Genomic DNA, 20507 nt, shown 5'->3' with positions numbered 1-20507 from the left:
AAGAGGCACAGGGGAAACTACAATTTGCTCAAACACTGGAGTAGTTAACTCATTTGACTGAACACATAAAGAGAGATATTCTTCACAGATTTATAGTGGGCAAGTACAGATATGTTTATGAATCCTTACAATTTCTCTGAGATGAAGAGAAATCACCTTCACCTTCTCTAAGGTGAATATGCATTTAGGAATCCTTATCATTCCCCTACTATCTCTCTCTAGGACAACTAATAGCAATCAAAGAGTTAATTGTTTTTGGTTTATAATGCAGTAGTTGTCTCCGAGCTCCTTTGTCTTTTTAGCATCTTTACATAACTCAGTTTAAAGGAAAGTGCTGAAATATCTACCTCAAAGCTATGACTAACTTGATACATCATTATTAACTCGAAAACTTGCCCTGGAGCTGTTCTTGTAAGCAACCTTTTAGTTACATGCACGTTGCAAGCTCCCTGCCTCCACTGCCAATCCCAGTCTATCCCAAAATCCCCCCAGAAGCCCCGGACGAGCCAGAGCGGGCACTGGCAGCCTGACGATTGCCCCGGAGGCAGCCAGGGCCCGCATCCCCAGTGGTGCACTGCCGAACATGCCCGGGCAGGCTGTCCTAGGCAGCGTGCGAGCCGCCCGGGAGGCTCAGCGTGCCACGCTTGTGGTCGTCCTGGGTACAGCCCTGGACTGCGGCGGGGCTGCTTGTGTGTCACCTTCATGCTGACTTAGAAACTAGCACAGCATTGACAAAATTTGGTTTGAAGGCACAGCTCGTTCTTGGGACATCCCAGAATGATGGCTGGGGATGCTGCAACTGGATGAAACATCCCTCGAACAGCAGCTTGCCTTGAGGGGAAGAAAACAGCGCCGGGCAGGACAGCAGGGTTTGATGTGAAGGTGCTGGCATCCTTCCGCTGCTCGCCCCGGTGTCCCCGAACGCGCCGGGGGCATTCCCAGGGTCACCAGCTGGTGACACGGTCACCGTCTCCAGCGGGCGGAGCGGCTGCAGGGCCCCAAGAGCTCGGCGTCCCCGTGCGCCCGCCGGGCCCCCAGCTGTATCCGTGGAGCACCCAGGAGGGCAACCGGGCCCTTCACGGGGATGAGGCGGTGCTCGCCCCGCAAGGCCGGCGTTCCGCCGCTGCCCGAGGCCGCGTCTCCCGGCGCCTCGCCCGGCGCCCAGCGCGGAGCCCGCAGGGCCGGTCCGGACCGTGCCGGGCGATCACGGGGCCGCGGCGGGGCCGGGCGGGGGCGGTGCCCCATCCCCGCCTGTGCGAGCGAGCGGTGACGGCCGGCGCTGGCGGGCTGGTGCGCAGGCGGGGAAGCTGCGTGCCGCGGTCGGAAGGGAGGGGAGCGGAGGAAGGGAAGGGACGGGAAGGGGTGGCCGCGCCGGGCACAGCATGGCTGCCAAGGTAAGGCACTGCCGCCGGCGGGCGGGCGGCGGGGGAAGGGGCCGCGGCGGGGCGCTTGCCGGGTTTGACCTCGGGCCTGCCCTTGACGGAAGCCGAGGTGGCGCCTCCTCCTCCTCGTCCTCGCGGCTCGGCGGCCGCTCGCCGCCGGCCCCGGGGAGCGGGGGGTGGGCAGCGGGCGGCCCCCGGCCGGTGGGGCTGTGTGCCAGCGCGGCGAGCATCCGCAGCTGCCCGCGCCGGGAGCTGCGGGCCTGGGCTCCCCTTGCGGTGCATCATCGGCGTCAATGACACTGCACGGCGCCTCCCGCGGCCCGTGCCGGTGCCGGTGCCGGTGCCGGTGCCGGTGCCGGCGCCGGTGTCGGTGTCGGGTCGCTCTCCCCGGCGAAGCCCCGCACAGCCCCGCACTGCCCCGCCGGGCACCGTGCCCTGGCCCGGCCGCGGCTCCGCCAAGCGCATTTGGGCCCGGTAGTGCTCAGTGAGAGCCCCGCCGAGCCCCTTGTTCCACAGTGTACAGATGCAGAAAGGCACACGTACACACGTGCTGTGCATGCGGACAGACACACCGCTGTTCGGACGGGAGGACGCAGCGGGATCTCGGGACGGCGGCTGGCAGGTCCCGCAGTGGGCACAGATGTTGGCCCTGACCTGCTTGCAGGCCTTAGCGCGATTGTCCCTTTCTGCTTTTTTCTACCATTTTCTCCATGTACCTTTTTTTACCTTCTCTTTTCACATCTGGTTATAATTTCCAAGCATTTTTACTTCTCAGTGCTGTCCTGTCAGGTGGATACATGCTATTTGGGCTTTTTTGCTGATCAGAAGGATAAACAAATTGAAATATGTTATTTAATCATTTAGTAATGTATTCCCATCCCAGAAAAAAAACGTCATTGGCTGGATCAAGGCCATATCTAAAGGGAGATAAAATGAGATGTAGTGTTGGTATTTCAAAACTTACTACTTTCATTAAGTTTCATATTTGAATACTGACACTTCAAAAAGAAATTACTCTATGTCCTTTTATTGAAGCCAGTGATGAAACTTACCTCGAGGAAAAATCAGGAAACACATCTTCCCCAAACAACTCAAGGCATGGCTCAGTGTGGCCAGAGTTGTGTGCTCCTTTATTTTAGCTAGGATATGATAGAGCTGCTTTGGTCAGCACCTTTCTCAATAAGAATGTAGGTTATCTGAACTGCCTGCTCTTTTAGTGGACTGAGCAATATTTGATTCCTCATTGCTGGTGGATATAAAACAGTCATCACCAAATCTTGTATTCACTATTTGTGAATCTCAGCTGATCTATCTAGCCTTTTTAAAAATTTTTGATTGCCCACTGGTCCATAACCATGTTGGTTACATCTTACCAAACTATTGGTGTTTAAAGACTTAAAAGTTTTCTATTCTCTGGCTTTTGAACCTTTTACTTATTTTCTCTTCTCCAAGCAGTGGTTTGTAATCTGCAATCCATTTAAACCTATGCTAGTTACATATACTTAAAAATACTTTATGTGTAGTTAGTGTTTGTCTAATCGGATAGACACATGTGCTCCATGCTACTCATTTGCATGGTGTCCTTTTTCCTTAAGCTAGATTTCTTATACAGTTCAGATCCCTAAAATTGCACAAGCATATGTTGGAAACACTCAACACTTTAAGAGACACTCAATTGAATGTTGTATATGTCAGGTTACATCAGGCTTGGCAGAGAGATACCCAATAAAAAGAATAATGGCTTAATTGTCATGTCATAAGCATTCTTGGTGTATTGCAAGGCAGAAATAAGCTCTTTGTACCCCAGGGTCTCATGCAGTCCTCACATAGCTTCCAAGGAAGGCTTCTGGTTTGTAAGCCTTAACACGTTCTGAGACTTATGTTAAAAACAAACAAACTAACTGGAACTGTGAGCAGCTAGAATGGATTACCTTACTTTGTGGGACTTCAAGGGGATTTTTGTCTTCTTCAGCTGAAACAGTTAAATACAGGTAAATTTCTTTTTATATTGAGGTCAGTAGCAAAATGTAAGTAGCATTTTGTACTTTGAGGGTAACATCCGAGCTTAGCTTCTGCGGTTGCACATGTGAATGACTTCACCATGGAAAGAGCTTCTGGGCCTGAAGTTATTCACATGTGCTTGCAGGCACGTGCCTTGATTTGTGTTCTAGCTTCCTCACTGATGCATCTCAGTAATGTTTGCCTTTTTCACCTCAGCCAAACAATGGACTGGTGAGTTAAATGCTTTTTCTTAAATTTCTTTAGTACTTTTTCCTTGCCAGTATCCTGCATGACCGCTTCCTTTAATTTTTTAATTATACCCTTTTAGGCATATGAGTCTTTGGGATTGAATGTAATTGGTCTTTGCTTGCAAGATTTCAAATGTTGACATATTAAGCAAACTCTAGGAATTCAGTTTCTCAAAAGGAAAACCCAAATGGCATACTGTTAAGGCTGCATTGTTAAGCACTCAGGTATCAAGAAAGGGCACTACAGCCTGATTTGATTTCCTTCATTGTATATAGCTCAAGGTTTGCAACTTACACAGCATTTTAAACAATGTATGTTACACATCAGTGGCTTTTCTTAAGCTTTGAAAACATTTTCTGAAACTGTATTGGGAAAACTCTGCTATAAATTATATTCACACAAATTTCCAGTAAAAACCAGAGGTGAGATTTTCCAGCAGATTTTTACCCCATTGGTGATTAAATTACCATCCTAGGTACTGGCTTCTTTTTTGGCATTGTGCAAAAAAAGAGGCGATGTGGAACATCTTTATGGTAATGCAGGTACAAAGCACTAATTCTTTACGTAGTGTGCCCTGCTTATTTCTTAATTTTGAGTGTTTAACGATGCAATCACAATGTTGTTTTTCTGCCCTTTAGCCAGATAGTTCTAAAGAGAATTTACCTAGTCTAGCTAATGCCCCTTGCTATTCACCTGGTGTGTATTTTACAGCAAAATTAAATGTTTGTGTTGAGTGAATGTCAGTTACCCTTGATCCCTATTCTGCTACAAGTTCTGGGCATAGCTGTTGTCTCATGCATGTGCAAAGTGTGACTTGCTGTCTTTTTAAAGTTCTACTGCTTGGTAAAATATAAACATATTTTCAGTGGGAGGTCCTAAGGTATGTCTCAACGAGACTTCTTTCTGTAGTTGATTTTGCCTTTGCTACTATGCTACTTTGTCCGTTCAACCAAAGGTCAGAAATTGATATTTATAATGGGAGCTAGTATATATAATATTTTTAAACTTTATATTTCATAACCACTAAGCTACGTTCAAAACAGTTAAAAATTGCATTAATGAAAATTCCAAACTCAAATAATTTTGATAGATAAATCAAAGCCTAGTAAACTGTAAAAACTGTGGAAGCATGTGAACACCATTAAACTTTATCTCTGCTGTGGTTAGCATGTGAATAAACTTCTGTAATTGTATGAACTGTGTAATAATGGATACAGGAGTTGATTTTTGAATACTGTGGAATATCTCTGTTTCTAATGTAATGTTTTTTTGTGTGTCATGTGTGAACTTTTATCAAATGGGCACGTACTGGTTGCCCGTACTACTTAGAATGTATAGGTTACTTTAAAATTATTGTCCAATGAACAAAGTGAACACAGATATTGCATGCTAAAAAAGCTAGTTGTAAAATGACTGTTCAAGTGAAGGCATGAACCTTACATCAGTACCCAATGGGACTTGCTTGCATGCTTAATTTTAAGTGCATGTGTAAATCTTACTAAGACTGTCAGAACCATGTCAATAATGTAACAAAAAGAGATTTGTTGCTGACTTATGTGACAATATTTGGGATAGTCCTAATGCAAGGTAAAGAAAATTGGTTATGCAATTTTCATGTATTTAACCTTTTTTTAAATTCTCTTTTCTCTTGTGTTTTCCTGGAACTGTTTATTATGGAAGCTATATTAGTGGAATTAAATGTTATTTCTGGTTACTGCCACATCTACCTTTAAAATCCTAAACCTTGTCACTCCAAAAATAGTTAGTGCCCAGGCACAGGCTTCGTGAATGTCTTGGTGTTACTACAGTCAGACATCTCACACTGAACACCCCAGTCCTGCAAGATGCATCACCTCAGCTGCATTAACTGGAGTTCTGTGAGGGGTTGATACCACTGGCCCTGCCTCTGCAAACCTTTTTGTGTGCAGAAGTGATCCAGTGCCTGCCCTGTGTGATATGAATTAGTGAGGTTTGGGTAAGCAGCGACTGAAATGCAGGCACAGTGGCAGTGCAGTTCTAAATAAACATGATTGCAAACAACACCAAAACTATTAGATGCTGACACAACCGTGTCACTTTGATTATTTTGCTGCCATGTACACCCAGTGTGTCCCTTGTGCATCATACAGCTCCATTTTGCCTCTGTTCAGCTCGTTCATCCGTGCTCATTTTCCTGTGCTAGCAGTAGCGTGCAGTGTGCCTGGGAACAGATTAAATTCACTCTTCTTGCCCTCAATCATGCCATTCTTCCCTTCCTCCAGCAAAATGGAAGAGAAGAATTGCATTGCATTGGACATGGATTTGTTGGGCCCTCAGAAAAGAAGAGGTGAGGGATTCTGGCATCATGATGGACTCCTGTGTCCATGAAAGGAGAGGAGTCCATTGTGGACAGGCTCCAGACACTCAGTGAGATCAGTTGTGGAGAGAAAAGTGGTTGGTGAGTAAGGAGAGAGCAATCTGTTTCCCTGAAGCACCACTGAGTTTATGTACTATAAGTTTAATAGTGTTATGGCACTTAATGGTACCATGGTAGTTTTTTGGATGTGATAGCACTATGTAATATCTACATGGAAAGTCCTGTTGCTAGTCTGTACAGGTCCACAGTGCTTGCTCATGCATAGTTATGTTTTGGATCTGTGCAGAAATATGTAAATTCTTATGTGTATCATAAGACTCTTCTTTCCACTTTCCCCTCAGAAAAAAACCTGTGTATTTATGCTGCTTATGACTTATTACTGCATCTTGATTTCTTAAGAGACAAGAATTTGCTTGATAGAGGGACATTGAATTTGTATGAGTGCTGATAACTTCAGACCTTTTCTAAGTACAAAGTAGTGTGACTGATGACTGCAGCTGAAACAGAGGAGAAACCAAGTCATTTACTCCACTGTCCTGCCTGTCATAGTGTTTGGTTTCACATAGTTTATGTGTTTGGTTTCATTTGGTTTCTTTTACTACATAGATCTTTGCTTATGATGTGTACCTTTGGGAGAACTGGTTGAGTCCCATTCTCACAAGACTCACAGCATGCAACAGGGCCCACTTGCAAAAATAATCCCAGGAAAGACACTCATGGAGCAATTCTGCTGTGAAAAAGTTCCATACAGCTCTCTGCCACAGTGGACACTGAGTTACCCTGAAAAGAAGCTTTATTACAGTGGGGGTTTTGTCTCAATTGAGTTTACCTGAGTCTTTGTGCTGCTATTTCCTCTCTGACCCCACCTTTCCTTATCAGAGCAAGGTGGGGGCAAGAGAAGGTGGTGAAAGAGGTTGCTTTATGTCTTCAATATGTTTGGTACTGATGGCATCACATGTTGCAACTGCCAGTGGTTTTGGCAAGTTTTTGGAGCTTGCTCCTTTCCATTGTGGTACCCCTGTAAGAGGAATTGCAGGGTGACTTTGCTTCATGTATATCTTAGGAGAGGACTACTGGATCCAGCAGTTATGTGTATACCTTGTCTTTTGTGGTGCCTGCTGAAAAGTATTTGAAGTTGTCTGGATTTTATCACACTGGGAAATAATCTGCTCTTTCCATGCAGCTTTGTGTTGCAGGAGGTTAGAGGAGCTCTTTGAAGTGTTCCTTAAACCACGTGTTAAAGGCACTCCTGAAGCTGTAATGTAGACAAGCTTACAGCCCTGAATGATAACAATGTGTCTTCTAACCAGCTTGTTTAGGCCAATATCTATTTTATTTGTCTATGTTGTCCAAGGAGTATGACAAGGAGGTATGTGATACTGTATTTCCTGGAAGATGGAATGAATGTGCTGCTGAATTTTAGCTTAATTTTTGCTTTTGATCTATGGAATTGCCTCTGCTTTGGCTGTAGAATGGCTTTACCATACTGAATAGAGCCTGTGTGTTTGTATGGTGCCAAACCTAAACTTGCGTAAGGCCTCTAGGCACTACTTTACTCTGCTAATCATGCTGTTTTGCTTTAGCTACAACATAAGCTTCAGGAACTGATGTTTTATGGTGCTAGATAACTATGGCTAGTAAAATGTAAGGTTGCATGTTTTCTGATGCATTCTCTTTCTGGAAAGGATCTGTATCTCAGTCATTTACAGAGAGACAAAGAGGTCCTTATAAAAATACTCTATATTCAATTGCTTTGGAATAAAGCAATTTCAGCTGAAACTGTGTAAAAACACTTAAAGGAACACTGTAAATGCAGTTTTTAAAATAATGTCATGCTATTTACAAGATCTTAGAAACAGGCAATTGCAATTATATTCTTTACCAAAAATGTTACTTGACCTGAACAAAATCCAGTGTGTTAAAGGATGAAATTGCTCACAAGGAATGGGTTGTTGGCATTTTGCTTTTCCTCTGAAGAGGGAAAAAATAAACATCTGAGAGAGAGAGTGGCAAAGTGACTGCGTGTACACTAATCTACGTGCGTTTAGAGAAGAAACAGAAGAAATACAGCTTGTTGCAGGACATTCCTCTTGTTGGACACATGTGAGATCCCTAACATCAGCTGCTGGATTATATATTTATGATATCTTGCATGCCTAAGCAGCCTGCCAGAAATGTTTTTGTGCTGACCAATATGGTCACTCTTCGAGTCTCCTTGGAGATCTGCCTTACACTCTGACCATGTGAAAACCAATTTAGAAAAATATTATTTTTTTGCTGTTCTTTAGACTGACATCTCCATGCCTAACTTTTTTACTCACTTGACTTTGGAATTAGGAAACCTACCAGAGCTATGAGGGATCGGTACCAAAACAGCCAGAGTGCTCATTAGGGAGCATCTAAGGCAGCCAGTGGGGTATGAAAGAATAGGGATGAAGAAAAGGAAAGTCCCTGGAGGATCTTTAAAGAGCGAGGTTTGCGCCTCTGTTTCAGGCAGAGCCATTGCCCTGTGTTGTTATAATGCAACGCAAGGACTAGGGGCAAGAGATGTGGGCCAGAACCTGATTCAGATTCGAGCCATTATGGTACCTGGCACAGAGGGGGAAAGAGTTGGATTCTTTGTTGCCAAAACCTGATTCAGTTTCTAGCCATTATGGTCCCCACCTGAGAGGGGGGAAGGTTTGGATTCTTTGTTGCCAGCACTGTTGATGCATTTTGCATGAAGGATGCCTCCAGCTGCCGCAGCTTTGGAGGGTTGCTGCCTGGTTGGTGCTCGCTGCCAGTGTGCATTAGACGCGTTGCATGTGTGGTTGCTGGGCACCTGGTCAGAGTGTCTGAAATGTCTGTACGTGCTCAAATCAGGGCTGCAGCAGTTCTGGATGTGCACCTCGGGGAAACGTCTGGAATCCTAAAACCTTAAATTGCATGTGACTTCCAGCTTGTACAAATGGAATGGTTTTTGCATCATGCTGTGACTAGAGGTAGTGGGGTGTGCTAATGGATCAGACCCTCAGAGGCTGAGCAAAGTGGAGTTTGCAAATACACAAACACAGTTTTATTTGTAGAGAGTGCTCTGAGATGAGCAGACTTGTGCCCACACAGCCAGACCTTTTAAAAATACTTCTAAAATCTTAGTATCATCACTACTCCATATCTTTAGAATCTTACTGGTTCTTCTTTGAAAGCCAAGGCTAGGCTAGACCAGGTCTCTAGGACTGGTTCTTGCCTTTCTGGTGCTGGGCTGATTGTTCTCTGCTTTGATGCCAGGGCTGAACTTGCTTCTCTTGGTTGGGTTGGTGTGGAGAGGTACCTGTTTGTTTCCTGAACTGCCAGGTCACTGCAGTTTTTAAAAGCTGGCATTAGCCATGAAGTTGTGATTTCACTAAATCGCAATTCAGTGGCGATCCTAGGATAGTGTAATGGTGCAGGGATGAACTGGAGTGGATAACTGGCTGGGAAGAAAGTGACACAATTTTTTTTTCTTTTTTTAGTGTATATAGATTGGTTTTGTTTGCATCAGATCAGATCTGTTCCCTAGAACAATTCACACAGCAAAGCAGTTTAAAGTGTTATGTGGATGGCACTGAGCACAGAAATACCTTAAGCTGGAGACCTGCAAAGGGTTGTTTAGTGTGACTGCTATAGGAATATTTACTGTTGTGCATTTATAGATACTTTTACATTTTCCACTGCTTGTTAGAGAAATAAGAAGGCAGGGTTTTTTACTTTGGTAAGTCTGTTGTCAGCTATGGTTCATGCTGGGATAGCCATAGAGGTTTTAGGGATTTTTCCCTGAAGGTGGAAGGTGTGGTGCAAGAATGTAGCCATGTGGATGTAACTGTAAGATTGCATTGGCAAAATTGTGAAATTTTCATAGAACTAATTGGTCAACTAATTACTCACAAGTTATTTACATGCCAGTAGGCAAAAATTTAAACTGAAAGAAGGAAAGTAAAAAATGGAACTGAAACACCAAGAAAGCTTTGTCATAACTTTTCTTTTAAATATTTATACTCTTCTAAAGTATTTTGTCCCATTTTCTCTGTATAGCCTAATACCTGAACTGATAGGAATGTTTTTGAAAGGAGTTTTCTGAGTAAGCAGAAGTTAAAAATCAGACTTCCCTTGCAAATGGTTTCTACTATTTTGTTGCTTTTGTTGTTTTTTTCTTAAAGATGTGTCTGATTGGCTTATTTATGTATTCAAAAGTGACCTGACTTTGCTGTAGAAGGAGTAACTGCCACTTGCTTTAGGCAAGTTTGTGGTCGGTTTTGCCTTGATTAGCCTAGCTGGTCCCTACATGTTTTTCTAACAGTGCTGATCAGCCTTAGCTCGACACAACACACAGAAGATGACAGCAGCCTTAGTCTGTAGGACTCAGGCAGCTGGTGAAATTTTAACTCTGAGAAATGAAATCCTAACTCTCCAGAAATTTGGGAAATTAAAGGAGGATGACTTTGATGACGGATGCTGAAGATGAAGGAACTTTGAGAGCCGTGCGATAATTTGTGTTTTATTCTCCTTTGACTGGTAGTTTTTGAATGATCGATACAGATGTGAATTGTTAAGCACTCTGTCATTTTATGAATTATCCATATTAAAATGTATAACGGTCAAAATGAAAAGCAAAGCTACAGAGAGGTTTCATGCATTTGTGGTTTAGGTTACTGTTGCCTTTATGACTTATGACCTTCACATGGCCTTGGTCTTGCTCCCTACCAGTGAGTCCACATTAGCATCAATAATATTAGTTTATCCCTTTGGTAGAAGACCTGATCTCAAAGGCTCTGGGCCAGAGCTGGAGGCAGGGTACTCTGAGAACAGACATCTGAGACCTTTTCTAGGATTTGTATTTGTGTTGCTTTTTTTGCTCTTATGTGTTTTTGGTTTTTGTTTTTTGTTTTTTATTTGTTTTGGTTTGATTTTTTTTAACCCAGATATCATATTTGGAAAACTTAGGCAATCTTAAGTTTATAGTAATAAATAGTACTACCACAACCGGTGATTGTTTTAGTGTTTCCACTCTTAAGTGACAAATTTTCTTTACTCTGCACATCTCTGTAGTCTTTTCACATTTTTGGCATTCGTACTGTTAATATTTTAGGTGACTGTGATTGCAATGAGTAGAACAGGTAACCTCTCCTGAGGCTGTTAATTCTTTCTCCACAAACTGTCCTTATGACAGGTGAGCCCTTCCCAGCCCTATTAGTGCTGTTTGCATTATTAGTAGTTCTCTTTGATGAAAACCAGGCACCAGTGAAGGAAAAGGATGTTAACACTGCATCTTATTGCATACCACTGGTTAATTAAATTTGATCTAATGTGGAGAGAAACACAGTCGAGTATTTATTCAGGCCTGTAAGATTACCTTTTTGTCAAGTGCAGTGCATTGCAGAAAGCTAATAATGAATGTACTCCAGCACCTCTTTTGGGTATCTAGGGCAGGATTGTCTGGCAGCAAAGCAGACTGATCAGGGAGGCAAATAGTTAATGTTATGTTGTAATTTGAAGAAGAATCCTTTAGAAACTGAGCATTTTAAAGCCCATTAAATGCTTTTTGACCAGCATATATTATCTGATAGAAGCTGTCAGAATACAGAATTAAATTCACCTGCTAAGGTCCAAGTTTTGGTGAGCTGGCAATAATAGTCCTAGACTTGTAGTTATCTATTGAACTACTGTTAGATTATATTGAGATTAGCCACAAATAATATAGCTGAAACTTGATTGTGTCTTCTTTTCAAAACAGAAATATCAAAGAATAATTTTACTTGAAGAGTATTAGCATTACACTTAAAGGGTGCATTCTTTAAATTATTTTCCAGTCTTCAGGTCCCGCTACAAATCAATCCCATGTGAAGATAATGTACACTGTAACTCTTAATGTCTAGTTTTTAAAAAAATTCCATCAGTTTAAAAATTTCAGGGCTTCTAAAGGTTATTTTTGCAATTATTGGGACCTATCAGAAGAGTAATACATGTGCTTTTTACAACTATGATTGTTATGGCCTTGATGATTAGGGTAATTGAAGGATTGAAAGAGTAAACTTCATTTCAAAGCTAGAATACAGAAGACGTTGTGTACGTAGATGACCATAGTTATTAGCCAGCCTTACAAGTAAGTAGAAGCAGAGTTTGTTTTCCCTCCTCCTACAGAAGAGGAGACTGAGGGGAGACCTCATCCCAGTCTAGAACTTCCTTATGAGGGGGAGAGGAGGGGCAGACACTGATCTCCTTACTCTGGTGACCAGTGACAGAACCCAAGGGAAGAACCTGAAGTTGTGTCAGGGGAGGTTTAGGTTGGATATTAGGAAAAGGTTCTTTCACTCAGAGGGTAGTTGGGCTCTGGCACAGCTCCCAAGGGAAGTGTCACAGCACCAGGCCTGACAGAGTTCAAGAAGTATTTGGACAATGCTCTCAGGCTCATGATGGGGAGGGCATTGTCCAATCATCTTGGGAATGGTCCTGTGCAGGGACAGGGATTGGACTTGATGATCCTTGTGGGTCCCTTCCAACTCAGCATATTCTGTGATTCAGATGTTTTTGTGTAATTAGTATTCTAAGTATCAAAACATGGCTTTTGAGCTAAACAGCTGTTGAGCAAGTCTAAAATATATCATTCCTGAGCAGTTGTGGAACTGAACAGGGAGGGAAGTGTGGGGAGTCAAAGTCTGAGTATTTCCTGTATAGCTGAACAAATCTCTTCAACTGAAAACTTTAAGAAAAGGATGAGAATAGAGATCTGATATAGTTGAATTTCACTTCTTGTTTCCCGAATAGAGTTTATTATTTCTCTGTTTGTGACAGTGATCTTGTTGGTACTTCCTTTGTAATTGAAATGTGATTTACTGGAATTCAGATTGTTATGTAAAATGCCATTGACCACAGCTTTTTCAAGCTCCGCACACTGTTTGGCATTTATCTTTTCACGTTTTTCAATTTCTGTAGGTGAATACTGCCTGATCTTTATTCACCAAGGATTTAAAAATGTTTTTTTTTCTGGAGCCAAGCTTCATTTCTATCTGAGAAGATAAGTTTAAACTTAGTAGGAAATTGAAAGTTCAAAGAAGGTTCTGTGGCAGGTTGGAATCTTTTTTTAGAGCTGGCTTTGCAAGGAGATGAAAAGAAAAAATTAACTAGCACTCACTGTGCTTTGTTTTTCATTCTGATATTGTGTACAGGGGAAAATGCCTGTAGATTTCAGAATATGGAAGGGCACAGATTTTTCTTTCCTGATTATGTTTGCTCACTACTTAAAAATGCACTCAGTCAACAGGGGAGGAGGCTTTCACCAGGATGATCCTAAACCAAATGCCAATCATCCAGCTAGTAGGAGGAAGAAATTCTAATTCTCTTTATATTTTAGTTGCTATTTCTTATCCCAACTTCTCTGAACTCTCTCAGCCAGTAGAATCACCATTTTGGGGGGGGTTGGGTTTTTGCTTCAGCCAATGGATATATAATTCTGGGAAGTTATCAAAAGTGCCCACTTCATCAAAGTAAAGCTGTAAATTAGAGTAGTTTTAAAGAAATAAATTAGAGCAAATTATTCAGTGTTGGAGTAGCTTGAGCAGCATCTGACTACATCTTTCATCAAAGGTTGATGGGTGTTAATCAAAATGCAGGTAACCTCTCCAAAACATGAAAGTCCATCAGCAAGATCATGACACAAAGATTCTGTGTCTGTACATGCCCTTCTGGTTTGAAGGTCCGTGTTCAAATGTGTAGACATATGGTTTCCTACACTGAGAAATAAAATCTGTCTTAATGCCTCTTGGTAGTGTGTGTTTATAGGGTGGCTTTGCTTTTTTTTTTTTTTTTGCAGTTCTTTTACATCAGGTGGCCTCTACATCTGCTTAGGCAAGTCTGGGGTCTGTTGTGGGCTCTTAGTGTAGGAGTGAGACTGAGATGTTGCCTCATATCAGTAGCAGGGCAGGAGTCTCCCTACTTAAAAGACTTAATTAAAAGATACGTCGTGCAATAGCAGTCATGCGTTATCATCTGTCCTTTGTTATGTGACTTTCCTGTCATATCTGTCCATTGCATGACCTGATGTGTAGGTCTTAATTTAGGATAGAAGAGGTCTGAAAATTAGTGTTACTGAATACAAACAGCAGACTTCATTACTGCTGTCATTTTTCTCTGCCTTGGAAATACAACCTATTTCCAGTCTTCCCTGAATCCTTGGCTGCTAAAACCTCTTGGTCACGTATTTTATTATTGTAGTTCTTTATCATGTTTGACAACTACTATTTGATGAAACATCGTTGATTTAACAGATCTTTGACAGAAGAAACCTTTAAGTGAGGCACTGAGTATGAAAAGCCATTAGAAAAACACGCTATGTAAAAATACTGCGTCTGCCTGATTCCTTCTCTCAGCCCATTGTGCAGTCTGAATCTGACTAGAGAAATCTTCACGTGTTTGGGAGAAGAAATTTTTGAATAATTTCACATTTCCATTAAAATAGTTTTTGTCACTGACATCAAGTCAGGCTTCCTCCTTCCTGTCACTTCACCTGTCTAAGACTGCTTGCCATTGTGTGTCAGTCTAACTGGAAACTACTTTCTAAAGATCATGAATTAGTCCCATGTTGATGCTGTTCAAAAGGAAGAAAAACATGGCAACAACAAACTTTATATAAACTTGCTTTTACTCTATTCACAGACCTAGATCAGTAACTTGGTCTGAATCTTTTCTGTCAAGACTAACTGGTGTGAAGCAGCAGGTTCAGTCTTTTCTGTATTGTGAAGATTGTACTACAGGAGTTTTGAGCCTCTTTTGTCTCCATAAAGAAAATAGTGGTGTAAAACTCTTAATGACTGCAAAACTCTTGCAATTTGCTTTTGGTTTTCCATTACATGTAGCCTATAGATTCAGTATCTCAGGTATGAGAATAGCCCAGACCAGAATACTTAATTGTCAAGTGTGCAAGCATTCAAATCCTGTATCACTGAAATAGCACGTAGGAATTCCTTATTCTGTGTGCCTTTGACAAGTTCATAATAAATCAGCTTTTCCCCCTTTTTCTCTGGATGTGTGGCAAGTGAAGGAAGTAAAGAGAGCACTGAACTCTTGAAAATTATGGAAGTATCTTAGCAAAATATGCACAGAAAGACTGCCAAATACACTTGTTTTCTTCCAATGTTTTTAGGAAGTTTTATACCGAATGTGTGCCTACAATTCTTTTGTAGCTTTGAAAACCTGGAGCTTTGTGTATGACCCACAATTTGATCAAACAAAGGTATATATAATGACAACTAGTGTGAGATTTCCTGGATTTTCTGTTCACGGCAGATTTTCTGGGGTAGTGCAGGTTGTGAAAGCTGTGAGGTGTAGTCACTGATTGATCACCCAACCTTTTTTTTTTTGAGGTAAAGCATTAACTTTTTGTGTTTCAAAGTGCTGGATCAACTGGTCAGAAAGAGTTTTTTTGGAATTCTGCTACGGTTTTGACAGTTTGGGCTAAAAAGTAGGATACTGTGGGATGGCAAACATGCTGTTCTGAATTCATTTGGTGATGTCAGGGTGCTGACATCAACCTAAGTGTCCAAGGAATGGAATGAAAGAGCTCCTGGTTCCTGAGACATTAAAACAAAAGTGCTAGGTCTTCTCTAGTGTCTTAAACACTGCTCTGTGTTTGTTAATCTGGTATTTTTAGAGTTTAGTTTGACTGCAATGCTCTCAAAGCAAATAGAAGTCCATTTCTTGGGGAAAAAAAGGTTCAATATTGTTTACCCCTCTGCTAAAAATGCTTTCCTGAAGGTAATTTTAAGGATTTTATCTTTAAATTCCCATCTTTAAATTTAAATGTTCAGTTTGACATCATCATTATTTCCACCGCAACCATGTGATCTCACAAAAACATTCGGAGGGCAATGCAGCAGAAGTAAATTTAATGTTTTAATGGAACAGTTATTGCTTTATGCAAATATCTATGATAAAATAGACTCACAGATGAGAAGCCAAAATCATTCAAGCTAAAATCAGAATAGTTTGTAATTAAAATGCTGAAAATGTTTCCACAGTTTCTTAAGGAGATGAGAAGATTTTAATTATTGTTGTCAGGTATCTTACAACTTAGGTGTATTAAGGAGAGTTATTGTGAACTTTTTAACAATTTTGACTGAGGTGTGGCAAGTCAGTGGCAGATAAACCCCTAGGATTACAGTGACAGCATTGCATAAAAAATATACGTCTTCACTGGTTTATTTTATATTCCTGCATGAAACTGTAAATTATTTCCAAGTACCCTCTTTGATAGCTTCACTTTTCAGTCCAGATCTTAAGCAAGAATGAAGGTCACACGACCAGAGTGTCCTGTGGCAGCTGTGTAATCTGCTAATATTTAAACATCAAGCAGTTGTTTGTTGTTAATATTGAAGGTAAGAATTGTGAAATAAAATGTTAAACTGCCTTTACTTTGTACTCCCTGTCTTCAGGGAGATTATGTAATAAGTTTAAACGAAAACCCATATGGTGCTAGTTGGACAAACAGTGATACACTTGCTTATAGGCAAAAGAAAATGTGTTTGGAAACACATACTTTGACATATGTATTATTTTGAGATTACAGATAAAAATCTTCAAGGGAGAGAGATACTTTGTTAATGTGAAAGTCCAAGTTTTCCATAGTCAGAGGCTTATTAACATGTTTATGTGGGAAAGGTGGATGGTTACTGTGACTCAAGTTTCACAGACCATGGCCATGCTTCCCATGACCCAGTATGCCACTGTGTTGAGTGCTGTAGAGATAGAAAAAAGAAAAATAAATAACATTGGTTTTTGTGTTTCAAGTAGGAAAATGTTACCTTTTGTCCAAATATGTTCTAGAATGCTCCTGTTATTTTTGTTAGCTATGGGGAAGGGTTCCTGGCCACAGGACTTTAGCTTTTCTTTGAGTCTCACCATTTGTAGCCTTTTAATAACTTTACTTGATGTGTGGGATGTTGTTTCCCTTGTGCAGGTGACATTTGTTCTTTTTAAGGTTGTAGATTGGATCCATACATGCATAAGGATTTGTGCCCACTCCCACACCCTTCCCAGTTCTCTGAGCTGCTGAGGTGTAGCATTTTGACTAGAGCTGAATAGATGGAATCGATTATAAACAGGATCTTGAAAAGTGAACTTCTGTCTTCAAAGGAGGAAACACAATACTGAAACAAAACACATTTACCTGTCACTTATTCCTACATAATTCCTGTTGTGCAATTATTGGTCAAGACATGTAATATATAGTAACTTTTCTTCAGCACATTTCTTTACCTGCTCATTCACAAGCATGGAGTTACAGATTACAGATTACTCTAGCAACAACTTAAGATGCAGCCTATAAATGTTCCACAAGTTTATGGAGACTGATTGCACATAACTAAATGATACAATTTATTATTATTATTATTATTATTATTATTATTATTATTATTATTATTATTATTATTATTATTAATAATAATAATAATAATAATAATAATAATAAAAAAATTTTTTTTTATTAGTACTTATTTAAGAGCAGGTCATTCTGGTTATCATACCCCTATATGGCACTGCTCCAGGTCTGCTTTCTTCAAAAGGCAGCAGGTTTTTGTTTATTGCTGCAAACAATCTTGCTCACTCACTGGGACTTTGTGTTGACATCTGGGAGAGAAAATTATGCAGAAACCTTTTTTAACATTGTTCATGGTGTCCTTGCCATTGTTGGGTCTGTAATTCATGAAGGTGTCAGATAAAGCATGGAATGCCTCTTTTTAGGTCTCTGTATGTACTGTATTATGTCAGGTGCAATTGAGGACTCTGAAGAAGTTCCCTGGGAGTGCAGCATCATACCGTTGTTTTGAATCCTTGGATTGTGACTTTTCTTGGTGGAAGAACCTCTTTAGGCTGTTATAGCTGCTTTGTGCTATGGCAGGGGAAAGTGAGTGTTTGGGTGGTGGTTGGGGTCTGAAGCTTGAAGCCAGGTGAGACCAGGAGTGATTGTCTCCATTAAGCTGTGAGCTGTTGGGAACGTTGAGCACCATGAGTGTGGGTACCTTGGAGAGGCTTGTTACTAACTTGTATGTTGCATTCAGAGATGGATCTCTCAGAGCTCACTGTTGCCCTGCACAGCTGTGAGATGATGCTTCCTGAAGGTGCCACTTTCTGAGAGCCATGGTGTTAAATGACCTTTTGTCTTGTCACCTACCCATTGTTTCATCCTGGTTAAAATACATATTTTATGTTAATAACACTGAATGCCAGGTAAGATTCATGCTGCCCTGATAGTCTGCCAGTTCTCTCTTACAATTTTTGAATGATAACAGTGTCATTCAGTATCTTCACTGGCTGCTTTCTGCAGAACCTGCTTTCAATCTTGCAGTTGTTACACTGGAGAATTTTCCTATCCTTTGCTTCTTTGGGTGAGATGAATGTTTTTCTGCTAGATGTAAGCCTCTAGAAGATTGCTGGAACTGGGATGACTGTTTTGAAAGATGGACATGAGGCAGTTGATGTCTTGAGCTTATGGTCAGCGCACTGGTTGTGCATTAGCATTATTGTTGTAACAAAACATGCCCTGGGAGAATCAAAAGGGAGAGTCTAATCTGGACTGAGATAGCCAAAATATGTTTTATCAGGTTCATAATTCTTAGATATGACTCTGTTTCTGAAAGGTGTAAGGAAGTAAATAGCAGCATTAACATATATAACCTCATCCATCTATGATGAGCAGGAGTGGGTATTTTTGAAACATACCCATGACTGGAGAAAAAATGTCACTTGACCATTCTCAGCAGCTCCTTTGAAAATAAACTCCTTTATTGAAGGACCCCTAATATATCTTATTTAGAATTATTACATTCTTCAAGTGAGTGGTGAGCTCTGGTTTGCTGAGATACACAGGAGCACGTTAATGTTGCATAACGGCCATTACAATGTGGCCCACTTGTGTATCTTTGGATCACTGCCCTGAGTAAAAATGTGTGGTAGAAGAACTATGATACAATAGGGAATATTACTTTGGGAGAGAAGTTATAGTCACAGTACGGTAGCACTTTATGATGGATAGATAGAGTGATTGGAGAACTGGGCTTTTTCTGATAGTAACATGAAAAGTGAAAGCAGTTTCTGTTTTTAACAAAGTTGAGGTTTTCAGGTTCAGTTTCTTACTGTGGTGTAGTGCATCAATTTTTGTTGCAGGAATGATAGCTGTTGTGTCCTTGTCCTAGTCTGGAGGCTGACTACAAATAGTCCAGTTTGTTCCTAACTCCATTTTCTGATAAGTGCTTAAAGTTTGGAGTGGTTCGTGTTGGCCACAGTATGGTGCTTTTTCCTTTACTTAAATGCGTTCACTAACCAATGGTGATGCCAAAAAACAGCTAGCTATTTTTACCTTTGTATTGGGGTAGTTTTACTGTCCTTCTGTTTTCCAGGTCTTTAAGTACACGAATTGTAGAAGTACACACTCTAAAGGCATTTTTACATAGCATTGATTAGCTAATCTTGGAAATTCTTGTAGCAGTTTTTCTTAAGATATGTACTACTCCCACCTTGGTTTCTGTACCTACTTGGAAGTATTGGACAAACTGGACAAGGACTTTCCTGTGTGTATATAATTGGTAACTGTGTGTTGGTCCCTGAGTTTGTATGCAAAAATACTATGGTTCATTGGGAGTCTCCTTGTGTGAGAACCATCTTATGAACAAGCCATCTGCATTTGCTCTGGGACTTTGAAAGTGGGATCAAAGCTAGAAGGTAATTGCACAATAAAGTAGGTTTGTTAGCTTTGATTCACTTGGGGGAAGTGAGGCTTCCACCTCCCATGGTGCAGAAGAGTGGGAATCGCCCAGAGATTATAATTATGATGAAGTGAAGATGGATGTGAGTAGCTTTGCTTGAGATAGGCTGTCTTGTTAGCTAATAAATTCGTTTACCTTCACCAGTGTGTGGGGTACACTCAGCTCAACTGTCTAGTTTCAATAGTGCTTATTCTGCATCTCTTCATGCTCAACCAGTCTATAGGATATGAAAAGATCCTACAGAAGATTGTTTATTGTTAATAGCATTCATTTATCTTAGCTTTGCTAGGTGTTATTAGACAAAGGAATGCTTAGTGTAGGGTTAGACTTTTGTGAAGTGTAGTTGAAATGTTTGACTGAGAGGATCAGAACTGCTTTTAGAAAAGAAAGACTGTGCTCGGACTGATCAAGCTGGATGTACCTACCTGCTTGGTAGTTACCAACTTCTCTTGCAGTTCTTCTTAGCCTAAGCCTTTGGGCAGATATGCCAAATGCTATCTGAACTGTATTTTCCTAGGAGAAATACTCGGTTTATTGTTAAGGAGGTCTGTTGAGGTGGTTTTTGATCTGCATTCAATGCCAGCTCTCCTTGCAGTTGTCTGATTCTCTGCTTGGTGAGCTGATCCACACATCTTGCTTGAAATCTTCCTTGTAATGTCAGGTTCTGTGTAGTTCACTTTCCACTGTAGATCACGGTCAAGTTCTTTTACTGTAGAAGGAATGGCAGTTCTTTTGCTGAGGTGACAA

The 20507-nt window shown here is 41.1% G+C and overlaps 1 protein-coding gene across 2 annotated transcripts in view; it reads left to right on the top strand.

Annotated features, from left to right (window-relative positions):
• Positions 1–1298: 1298 nt before the first annotated feature.
• The window catches only part of SLC25A13 (solute carrier family 25 member 13), a 99088-nt gene continuing 79879 nt past the window's right edge, over positions 1299–20507 (top strand). Inside the window, exons 1-2 of one of the 2 annotated variants that reach the window (XM_030963568.1) lie at positions 1366–1394; positions 3600–3614. In XM_030963568.1, coding sequence (XP_030819428.1) covers positions 1383–1394; positions 3600–3614 — 27 coding nt within the window. In that variant the 5' untranslated portion in view covers positions 1366–1382. Of the gene's footprint in view, positions 1395–3599; positions 3615–20507 lie in introns of both variants that reach the window. The other variant, XM_030963576.1, reaches the window with a different exon arrangement.

Source organism: Camarhynchus parvulus, chromosome 2, assembly GCF_901933205.1.
Source record: "Camarhynchus parvulus chromosome 2, STF_HiC, whole genome shotgun sequence".
In the NCBI taxonomy this organism is placed as follows: Eukaryota; Metazoa; Chordata; class Aves; order Passeriformes; family Thraupidae; genus Camarhynchus; species Camarhynchus parvulus.
This window is presented reverse-complemented; position numbering and strand designations above follow the sequence as displayed.